Source organism: Mobula hypostoma, unplaced genomic scaffold, assembly GCF_963921235.1.
Source record: "Mobula hypostoma unplaced genomic scaffold, sMobHyp1.1 scaffold_75, whole genome shotgun sequence".
Lineage (NCBI taxonomy): Eukaryota > Metazoa > Chordata > Chondrichthyes > Myliobatiformes > Myliobatidae > Mobula > Mobula hypostoma.
The window spans coordinates 438032-449197 of record NW_026948208.1 but is presented as its reverse complement, the minus strand read 5'-3'; the positions used below and the strand labels follow the sequence as shown (position 1 = coordinate 449197).

General features: G+C 45.3%; 1 protein-coding gene across 1 annotated transcript; it reads left to right on the top strand.

The window, feature by feature from the left end:
• The first annotated feature begins 7282 nt into the window (after window positions 1-7282).
• On the top strand, window positions 7283-11145 carry LOC134341836 (zinc finger protein 229-like). Its single transcript, XM_063039771.1, has one exon. The coding sequence runs from the start codon at window positions 7419-7421 to the stop codon at window positions 8790-8792; it is 1374 nt and encodes a 457-aa protein (XP_062895841.1). The 5' UTR covers window positions 7283-7418; the 3' UTR covers window positions 8793-11145.
• Window positions 11146-11166: the final 21 nt, after the last annotated feature.

The window sequence follows — 11166 nt, the reverse complement described above, 5'->3', positions numbered from 1 at the left end:
AATGCAATACTGCTTAGCGCTGTGATGTGAGGTTCAGCAGGGTCACAGCCTCAGGGAAGAAGCCCTTCCTGTGCCTGCTGGTGTGGGAGCGGAGGCTCCTGTTGCGCCTACCGGATGGGAGGAGAGTAAAAAGTCCATGGTTAGGGTGAGATGCATCCTTGATAATGCGTTTCGCCCTGCCCAGGCAGCGTTTATGGTAGATGTTCTCAATGGTGGGCAATTGGCTGCCGATAATCCGCTGGGCAGTTTTCACCACACGCTGGAGTGCTTTGCGGTCCGATACAGGACAATTGCCATACCACACTGAGATGCAGTTGGTGAGTATGCTCTCAATGGTACAGCGGTAAAAGTCCGTCCGTATCCTGGGACAGAGGTGAGCTTTCTTCATGATCCGCAGGAAATAAAGGAGCTGTTGCACCTTTTTGATCAGGATGGAGGAGTTCAGGGACCAGGTGAGATCCTCGGAAATGTGGACACCAAGGAATTTGAAGCTTGATACACGCTCCACTACAGATCCGTTGTTGTAGATGGGGACGTGAGTGTGACTCCTGTCATACCTGAAGTCCACAATGATCTCCTTTTGACCATTACATGATGATCAAATCAGTAATGTTTTACACAGAAAGCAACCGAGTACAGCATTGACTTATCAGTGGGTAAAAACAGCGTACAACAGTAATTATAATAATGATATGTACAACTATTAGGCCATAATGCAATATCATGCCCCACATATTACTGAACAGGCCTTTGAAGACCACCATTTCGACCCTTCGGTAACCCCATGTAAACCCTGCCCTACTTTCTTAATGCTGCAGTCTCCTTGGCAGTGTGGTTGGAGAGGGATGTAATGTTAGTAGACTCATCAGAGATATAGGTGTAGCATTCTGTGTCAATAATAGCACAGGTTCCCCCTTTCTCAGCCAGGATAAAATCTGAAACCATAAGATTCTGTAGGACGGTTTGCCGGATTGCAATCATCACAGTGGATATTTCTGTTACTTGGGCCTGTGTTTCTATCAGGGCCCCTGCAGTATTGTGGCCAGCTCCTCAAGTGCTGTAGCCAAATTGATTATCTCTCGTGAATTCCTGGCTACTCCATAGGAGAGAAAAGTGATCATCCAAAATCGTTCAGTCTCAGTTATTCCGCTCCACTGCTGGGTACCTGCAAGTATGGCCAGGATGCATGTTTGACAGTATAGGAAGTTCCGTTTGGTGGGAGCCTGAGATACCATCCCTCAAAACACTGACAGCCACAGTCATCTCTGACTGGACCACAGTTCCTCACCTCACTTCCCTGGCTGTTATTTGAGAAAGCCCAGGCTGAGAGTTCCTCACTCTGGTTGTGCGGGATTACTGACATTGGAACCATAGTTTTACCATGCTGTGGAATTTTGGCACAAACCCACCAGCCCCCAGTTCTACCTGTTTGGCATAGATCGGACAGAGAGACAGAAAGGTGTTAACATGGGGGCCCCCGGATGCTGGGGTGAGCCCTCTGAAAGACATAAACATGAACACCACTATCAACCAATACATTTTCCTTTAGTCTGAGAGAGTGCTTCTACTCAGTTCCTTCAGTAACCTGTTTGTAGTTTGTTCAATGTATCCACCGAGATTGCCCCTTCAGTTTCACAGCCGTGGGAGTGTTCAGTAGCACCTGATCTGGTCCTCTCCAGTGAGGTTCGAGTTTCCCTCATTCCCAGTTCTTGATCAGGACAAAATCCCCAGGTTCTAGGGTGAGATAGTAACTCCTCTCTGCGGGGTAGTTCTCTTCCTTGTAAGTCTGTCGTAGCTGTGAATGTAATGCTTGGAAAATTTTGGTTAGTTTGCACATATATTTCCCCATCTCTTCCCCTAGGGTATGCATATTGAATTTTGCTGGTAGACTTACTGGGATCAATGGTACACAAGGTCTTGGTCCCCAGGGTGTCCTCATGGGCCGTCCATAAATGATCTCAGCTGGTGACAACCCTGTTTTCCCCTGAGGGGTAACCCTCATGTGGAATAGGGCTAACGGTAGGGCCTCCAACCAAGTGAGTCCAGTCTCCGCCATTATTTTGGCCAATTTACTCTTCAGAGTGCCATTGGCTCTTTCCACTTTGCCAGCGGCCTGTGGGTTGTGTACACAGTGGAATTGTTGCTGGATAGCCAAGTTGTTACATGTTGTTACATGTCTCTTTATCTACTTTCACCACAAAGCGTGGGCCATTGTCAGAGCTCAGTATCTCTCAGTTTCTCAGTACCTGGGAATTATTTCCCATAATAATACCTTCACAACAGTCATACCAGTATTATTGGTAGTTGGAATAGCTTCAATCCATCTACTAAACACATCTATAATAACTAAGCAGTATCTATAGCAATATACTCTAGGCAATACAATAAAATCAACTTGTAGACACGAAAAAGATTCACCTGTCAAGGGAGTTGTACCCGGTGTGCAGGGTACAGGTTACCAACCATTCCATCCTTTTCCAAGTGTGTACAATTATGTATATAATTGACCAATATTGGTAAAAACTGTGTAGGAACACCAACCTGTCCCACTGGGGTGATCTAAAAACCTAGGTCGGGGTCTTTCTGGGACCACAGTTTGCGCTCCTCCTCAGAGGCGTCCCCCTGAAAAGTACGTACCTCCCGCATGTCTGGCAAACCCGTTCTGCTTCAGTCACAGAGGGTTGTTTGATGGGAACCCGAGGGGACGACAACTACCAAGGATTGTGACACACTTTTCGCTGTCTAATCTGCTAAAGCATTGCCTTTAGTGACCTGGTTGGACACGTGGCTGTGGGCCGCACATTTAATAATGGCCAAAACTCGAGGTAGCTGTAGAGCGGTGAGTACGAGGGGTGATTGATAAGTTCTTGGCCTAAGGTAGAAGGAGTCAATTTTAGAAAACCTCACACATTTATTTTTCAACATAGCCCCGTCCTACATTTACACACTTAGTCCAGCGGTCGTGCAGCATACGGATCTTGGACCTCCAGAAAGTGTCCACAGCAGGGCTGATTGATAAGTTTGTGGCCTAAAGTAGAAGGAGATGAGTTATACAGCTCTCGTTAATTAAGATATTCACCTTTAATATTAGTTCCTGTTGGTGTTGATATGGTTTGGAAAACCGGGTCCCAATAATATGTCAAAGCTCGTTGCATTTGATTTTGGTCATTGTCAGGCCAATCCATATTATTAGTTTTAATCATGTTGGCTAATTTAATTGGCCAGCATTCTTAATTACTTAGATAAGAGAGTTTGCTAAATCAAGGTTTTAATTACAGATTGATATACTGTCCAGTCCTTATCAGTCATTCCCTTTGCAAGGCCCTGATTTAATTACAGAGAGATGTTCATTCCTGTCCTTGCCGGCGAGTCCTCCTCCCTTTACTCAAATGAGGGTACAAAGTATAATGTTATCAGCTGAAGGGGGTGCAAGGTGTAATGTTATCAGCTCTCAGTGTGTCTCTCTGCAAGCCGCAGAGAACCAGTAATGAGCCTGTCTTAGCTAACCGCAGAAGACAGAGTTTACTTCAGTTCAAAAATTCCTATACAGTCACAGTTATTCTTGCAGCCAGAGGTTACATAGGATCAAAATGATTTTTTTAATATATCCTCAATTCCTCAGGAGAGTTCAGGGGAAATATTTATGTACAATACAGAAACTGGTGTTACCTGTGTGTATTGTGGCGATGCAAAAGTTGCTGGAGAATTTACAAGTGGGAAGAAGTGGAGTGATATTTAGAAATCTGACTTTTTGAAGCGTAATTCAGCAAGCAAACCAAATATGGACAATGTGCAAAAGCTCTGGTGAGAAAATCTTTCATTACCCATTACAGGCCTGCTACATAGTTTGTGTGAGAATGCAGATGGGACTCGATCAAACCCAAAGGAAATCAAAGTTCTTATTGACAATGATTTGATTGCTGTTAAAATGAATACCACTCTATATAAAATTCACTGTGCACATTGGGTAAAAAAAGCACAATACAAGACTTATGTGCACACTGGTCATTACAAATTAGGGGGGACATTGGTGGGAAGGTGGGGAGACCTCCAGTGTCCCTGATGCCCTCACCTACAAGATGTACATCCAGCTGCAGCTTGTAACCCTGCACTTTAAGGAGCTGGAACTTGAAACGGATGAATTCCGGATCATCCAGGAGCTGGAGGGGTTGACAGGTATGACATGAAGAGAGTGAGTTACACCTGAAGTGCAGGGCACAGGAAACTGGGTGAGAGTCGGGAAGGGGAATGAGGTTAAATGGCCATCGCAGAGTAATCTTGTGTCCATCCCACACAACAACAGGTGGGTCCACTTTAGAAACTGTTGGGGGGATTACTGACAGAGGAAAGTCAAAGGGGTGAGAGGGGATTCGTTAGTGAGGGGAACAGAACAAGAGGGGACTAATATCCCAGTGGTGAGGCTCGCTAGTGCTAGTGTGGGGGGAGGGGGTGATGTGGTTAAAATAAGTTGTAGGGGGAATGGGAACCAGAATGACAGAACAGATAGTGGGGAGGGTGAATTGAATTGATTTGACTTTTATTACATACATCCTTCATATACACGAGGAGTAGAAATCTTTACGATATGTCTCCAGCTAAATCAGCAATGTGTAATTTATAGTAAATTATAATAAATAGTTTGTACATAGGACAGTCAATATAACATAGAAATGCAATTGTATCAGCATGAATTAATCAGTCTGATGGCCTGGTGGAAGATGATGTCCCGGAGCCTGTTGGTCCTTTTGCTGTGGTACCGTTCCCTGGATGGTAGCAGCAGGAACAGTTTGTGGTTGTGAATTGGGTCCCCAATATCCTTTGGGCCCTTTTTACACACCTTTCTCTGTAAATGTCCTGAATAGTGGGCAGTTCACATCTACAGATGCGCTGGGCTGTCTGCACCACTCTCTGCAGGTTCCTGTGATTAAGGGAAGTACAGGTCCCATACCAGGCAGTGATGCAGCCAGTCAGGATGCTCTCAATTCTGTTCCTGTAGAAAGTTCTTAGGATTTGGGGCACCATCCCAAACTTCTTCAACCGTCTGAGGTGAAAGAGGTGTTGTTGTGCTCTTTTCACAACACAGCCGGTATGTACAGACCATGTGAGATCCTCGGTGATGTTTATGCTGAGGAACTTAAAGCCGTTCACCCTCTCAACCCCAGATCCATTGATGTCAATAGCGGTTAGCCTGTCTCCATTCCATCAGTCGTCCACAATCAGCTTTGTTTTTGTGACAATGAGGGAGAGTTTGTCCTCTTGACACCAGTCAGATGTTGTTCAGACCTCAGATAGAGTCGGCAATCAAATGGTTGAGCATGGTGCGATGAATGTGCTGAGCTGTGTATATCACAATGCAAGAAGCATCGTAGGAAATCCAGATGAGCTCAGGACAGGGAATTATGATATTGTAGCCATTATTGGGACTTGGTTGCACCCAACAGTCTGAGGGATTTAGAGGAACAAATTTGTAGAGAGATCACAGACCATGCCAAGAAACAAAGATTGATTCAGTAAGTGATTTTAACTTTCCATATATTGACTGGGACTCCCAACTGTAAAAGGACTAGATGGGGTAGAGTTTGTCAAATGTGCCCTTAATCAGTAAGTAGAATTCCCGACGTAGATGTGTGCAATAAGCTGTTAGGAAATGATCTAGAAATTAGTGATCATAATGCCATGAAATTCAAACTAAATATGGAAAAAGAGAGGTCTGGACCACGGGTTGAGATTCTAAATTGAAGAAAGGTCAATTTTGATGGTTTCAGAAAGGAGCTGACAAGTGTGGCTTGGGACAGGCTGGTTTCTGGTAAAGGAGTACTTGTAAGTGGGAGGCCTTCAGAAGTGAAATTTTGAGGGGGTCTAGTTTGTATGTGCCTGCCAAAATAAAAGTTGAAACGTAGCTAGTGCACGGACCTTGGTTTTCAAGAGATATTGAGGCCCCAAATATTTTGTTTCTCTAAATGCCTCAGACTGTTGGGTGCTACCAAGAGTCATTAATTCCACACCCTCTCATCTGACTTTTTTTTTTAGTTGTCTTCTGTTCACTTCTAAAAGCTTCCTAATAGTTTTTGCTCTTCTGTTAGCCCTCTCTTTGGCTTTTATGTTGGATTTGTCTTCTCATTTCAGCCATGGTTGTGTCCTCCTGCCTTTCCAATGCTTCCACTTCTTTGGGATGTATTGATCACTCAGCTCCCGAATTGCTCCCAGAAACTCCAGCCATTGCTGCTCTGTTGTCACTCCTACCTTTTCCCTTCCAAACAAGATTGACCAGCTTCTCTGTCATAGAAACATGGAGAAGTTCAGTTCAGAAACAGGGTATTTGGCCCATCTAGTCAATGATGAAAAATCATTTAAGCTGTCTAATGAAACTACCAGCACTGGGACCATCACCCTCCATACCCCTACCATCCTGGCTCCCATCCAAACTTCTTTAAATGGTGAAACTGAGCTCATATTCACCACTTGTGCTGGCATCTTATTCCGCACTCTCACAACCATTTCAGTAAAGAGCTTTTCAAAATGTTTCCATTAAATTTTCATCTTTCCCACTTACCCATGACCTCTGGTTGTTATCCCACCCAACCTCAATGGAAAAAGCTGCTCGCATTTACCTTATCTATACCCTCATAATTTTGTATACTTCTAACAAACCTTCAAAGCAATGTATAATTTCCTTGTTCATGTTTAGAGCCTTTCTTGGATGTATAAGATGATGAGGGACAATGATCGTAGGGATAGCCAGAGGTTTATTCCCAGGGCTAAATGGCTAACACGAGGGGGCATAGTTTTAAGGTGCTTGGAAATAGATACCGAGGGGATGACAGGGGTAGGTTTTTCACACAGAGAATGGTGGCTATTCGTGTTTCAGTTACTGTGGGGCCAGGAACCCATGGAATTCAATGGGAACAGGGAATAAATACCAATGGAGAGAGTCAAACTGAGCCAGGTCACAGATTGGAGATGGCAGAAATGCCCCATTCTTATAGAGACAGGAAGAGCATCAGAGAGTTTGATGGTCATTCCAGATACCAGCACTGTGCCCAGTTAGATGATTTCTGTCTCCAACTACGGTTGAATTTCGCTGAAACAGTGTGATGCCAGACCAACCGTGACAACTCATGATCTCATCTGAAATGTTGTCCTTCACCCATTGATGGATTTTGTTAATCTTTTTACAGGTTAAAAATGACAAGGAATTTGTCTATGGGAACCTCGAACACAATACGCCGGTTTTGCTGTCTCTGTCCAGAAATTTAAGAAGTGGAGCGAGGGATTCAATCAACTATCCTTCCTGCTCAGACTGTGGGGAGGGATTCACTCAATGATCTGACCGACTGGCACGCCCCTCATTTTACACAGGAGAGAGGCTGTTCACCTGCTCAGACTGTGGGAAGGGATTCACTCTGTCATCTGACCTAATGGCACACCAGCGAGTTCACACCGGGGAGCGGCTGTCCACCTGCTCGGACTGTGGGAAGGGATTTACTTCGTCATCTCAACTGAAGGTACATCAGCGAGTTCACACTGGGGAGAGGCCGTTCACCTGCACAGACTGTGGGAAGGGATTCACTCGGTCATCTAACCTAATGGCTCACCAGCGAGTTCACACCGGGGAGAGGCCGTTCACCTGCTCGGACTGTGGGAAGGGATTCACTTCGTCATCTCAACTGAAGGTACATCAGCGAGTTCACACTGGGGAGAGGCCGTTCACTTGTTCAGTGTGTGGGAAGGGATTCACTCAGTCATCTCAGCTGAAGGTACATCAGCAAGTTCACACCGGAGAGAGGCCATTCACCTGCTCAAACTGTGGGAAGGGATTCACTCAGGCATCTCACCTACTGAGACACCAGTCAGTTCACACCAGAGAGTGGCCATTCACCTGCTCAGACTGTGGGAAGGGATTCACTCAGTCATCCGCCCTAATGGCACACCAGCGAGTTCACACTGGGGAGAGGCCGTACACCTGCTCAGACTGTGGGAAGGGATTCACTTGGTCATCTGACCTAATGGCTCACCAGCGAGTTCACACAAGGGAGCAGCCGTTCACCTGCTCGGAATGTGGGAAGGGATTCACTACATCATCTCAACTGAAGGTACATCAGCGAGTTCACACTGGGGAGAGACCATTCACCTGCTCAGACTGTGGGAAGGGATTTACTTGGTCATCGAATTTGAAGGCGCATCAGAGAGTTTACAGTGGAGAGAGGCCATTCACCTGCTCAGATTGTGGGAAGGGATTCACTTCGTCATCTCAGTTACTGAGACACCAGTCAGTTCACACTGGAGAGTGGCTGTTCACCTGCTCGGACTGTGGGAAGGGATTCACTTCGTCATCTCAACTGAAGGTACATCAGCGAGTTCACACTGGGGAGAGGCCATTCACCTGCTCAGACTGTGGGAAGGGATTCACTTCGTCATCTCAGTTACTGAGACACCAGTCAGTTCACACTGGTGAGAGGCCGTTCTCCTGCTCAGTGTGTGGGAAGGGATTCATTCTGTCGTCACAACTAAAGGTACATCAGCGAGTTCACACTGGGGAGAGGCCTTTCACCTGCTCAGACTGTGGGAAGGGATTCACTTCATCATCTCAGTTACTGAGACACCAGTCAGTTCACACTGGTGAGAGGCCGTTCACCTGCTCAGACTGTGGGAAAGGATTCACTTCGTCATCTCAACTTAAGGTACATCAGCGAGTTCACACTGGGGAAAGACCATTCACCTGCTCAGAGTGTGGGAAAGGATTCACTCAGTTAATCCACCTGCAGAGACACCAGCAAGCTCACACTGGGTAGAGGCCGTTCACCTGCTTTGGTTGTGGGAAGGGATTCACTCAGTCATCTCAACTGCAGAGATACCAGCGAGTTCACACTGGGTAGAGGCTGTTCACCTGCTCAGACTGTGGGAAGGGATTCACTCGGTCATCTCAACTACAGAGACATCAGTGTGTTCACACTGGGGAGAGGCAGATCTCCTGCTCGGACTTTGGGAAGAGATTCTCTCAGCCAAATCAATCAGGTTTGCATCATTGAGTTCACACTGGGGAAACCTGTTCAACCGCTGTGAATGTGGGAAGCGATTCACTCAGTCATCTAACCTTGTAACTCTCACTTCGACCAGCAGTTTAATGTGGGGGTCGATAGCTCCAGGCCCGGCCAATCTTAAGAAATCTCGTTTGGGTGGATGCTGCACGATGTGTCCCCCGTTACAAATCAGTACCCCAAAATAACAAGCAGCACACAATATGTGATTAAATAATTGAGAATTATAATTCTTATTTTGACTATAGGGTTAGTAAAGAAAACAAAATAAAGAAAAAGGGCCCACTCTCTCCATTCACATCTTCTCATCTCTCCCTGGCAAAAGACCATGAAAATCTCTCTTCCAGACTCACAAGAAAGAACATTTCTCCCATTGGATAGCCCCGCACTCCAAAACCCTGTTATCTCTAGTCGTAACCTAAACATTACTGCTACAGAGAAACCATTACCTCAGCAGTGAACCATTGCAGAGAGGCCATTACATTAGCAGTGAAACCTTACAGCGTGTTACACTTGTGACACACTGCCGGGTTCACACTGGGGAGAAAGTTTCAATAAGCTGCATGCTGGATATTTGTCCATCACCGTTGCTGAATGCAATTTCGAGAGTGACTGTCGGTGCTGAACTCTGCAATTATTGCTGCTGCTCACCACACCCAGTTCTGCACCCTGGTCACTGGGCATGGGAGGAGTTTCTTCTGCTACATATTCACCTTTAATGGGACTGGAGTTTAATATTCTGCACCTGTGACAAATTAATCAGTTCTATTTTAACCTCTGTCTTTGGTACTTACCGTGTTTATAACACAACCAGTGTACTCAGGCCTGCAGGACCCAGCCAGTGATTCAGTTCCACAGCGGCCCTTTTGAATCCTCCCCTGTTGTTCATCTCTCACTCTCCCTGCGGGATGGGTCCCAGTCACCACTGTGTGGGTGAAGAGGTTTCCCTTGAATTTTCTGCAGACTGAAGAAGTCGAGCTGACTGCAGTTCTGTCTGAGATGTTCTTTGCCCCTCAAATCTCTGGGCTGAGAAAGAATGACATTGGGAGTTAATCTCCTTATTCAGGGCTCATTTCCACATGTGGGTCATTTTCCCTGCTTCTAAAGGGTTGTTAGAAAACACCACTCTCCTCTAAAGACTGAAAGCAGAATGGGAAACCATTAGTTGGATGTTCAACGGACTCGGGGTCAGAAACCAGAGGCTGGTCTGCACAGAGCAGAGTTTGGGGCTCTGGACGATGGTCGGTATAAGAACGTATGATGAGGAGAAGGGAATCAGCAGCGGGGTGTGGCAACGAATGACAGAGTAGCAACATTTGGAAGCTGATTGACAGAGAAAATCTTTCCATTGTCTGACTGACGATACAAACAACACCAGTGGTGAGGTGCTCCACTGGTCGAGGAATATGTGTGTGTTGGGAATGGTTTTATCTATTGAGGGAGTTGTTCCTGTTGTTTATCCTGTAATATTATATCTGGATGGTTCTTATGGATTGTCCTATCTGAAATAATGTATTGATTATCTTATAATTTGTAAGATTTTGACTCTGAAACTGAATCAGGCTTGAATTTATGGTGCTCAATGAAATTATGGTGGTCATTCATGAGTTTATATTTTGAAGTAAGATTTTGGTGAATAATATTTGCCACTTGACCTTTGTACCTTTGTAAGTAATCAGATTGAGTTAAACTGCTACAGCATCCTGGAATGTGTTGGATCGTGTCTGGTTTCTCTTGTCATTATCTGCACTTACTGCCTTGTTTGTTTGTATTTCATGCATTTTCAATTTTGTTTTTCATTTTGTTAACCACCTTGTCCTGTATTTCTGCAAGGAACCCTCTGTTTCTGGGAAGAGGTCTCCAAAACTCAGTCAGGTGCTCGATGCTTCCCTGTCACCATCTAGTCTGCTCAGATCGTTGGGATGTCTCCCATGGAGGGTCATATTCATTCCACTGGTTAATGTTTTCTTCCATAGTGATGATTCATTTTTCTGAGTTGGCCTCTCATTTAAGTTTCTGGTCTGTATTACTTATCACAATTGCATATACACACATGGAGTGCTGAATCGTGTTCATTTTTGATGAAAATATATACTTTCAAGTTGTATCTGACTGTTGTGTGATTTCT

Bases quoted from the DNA above. Each gene is read 5' to 3' on its own strand.
- LOC134341836 (XM_063039771.1), top strand. From the start codon at position 7,419: ATGGCACACCAGCGAGTTCACACCGGGGAGCGGCTGTCCACCTGCTCG.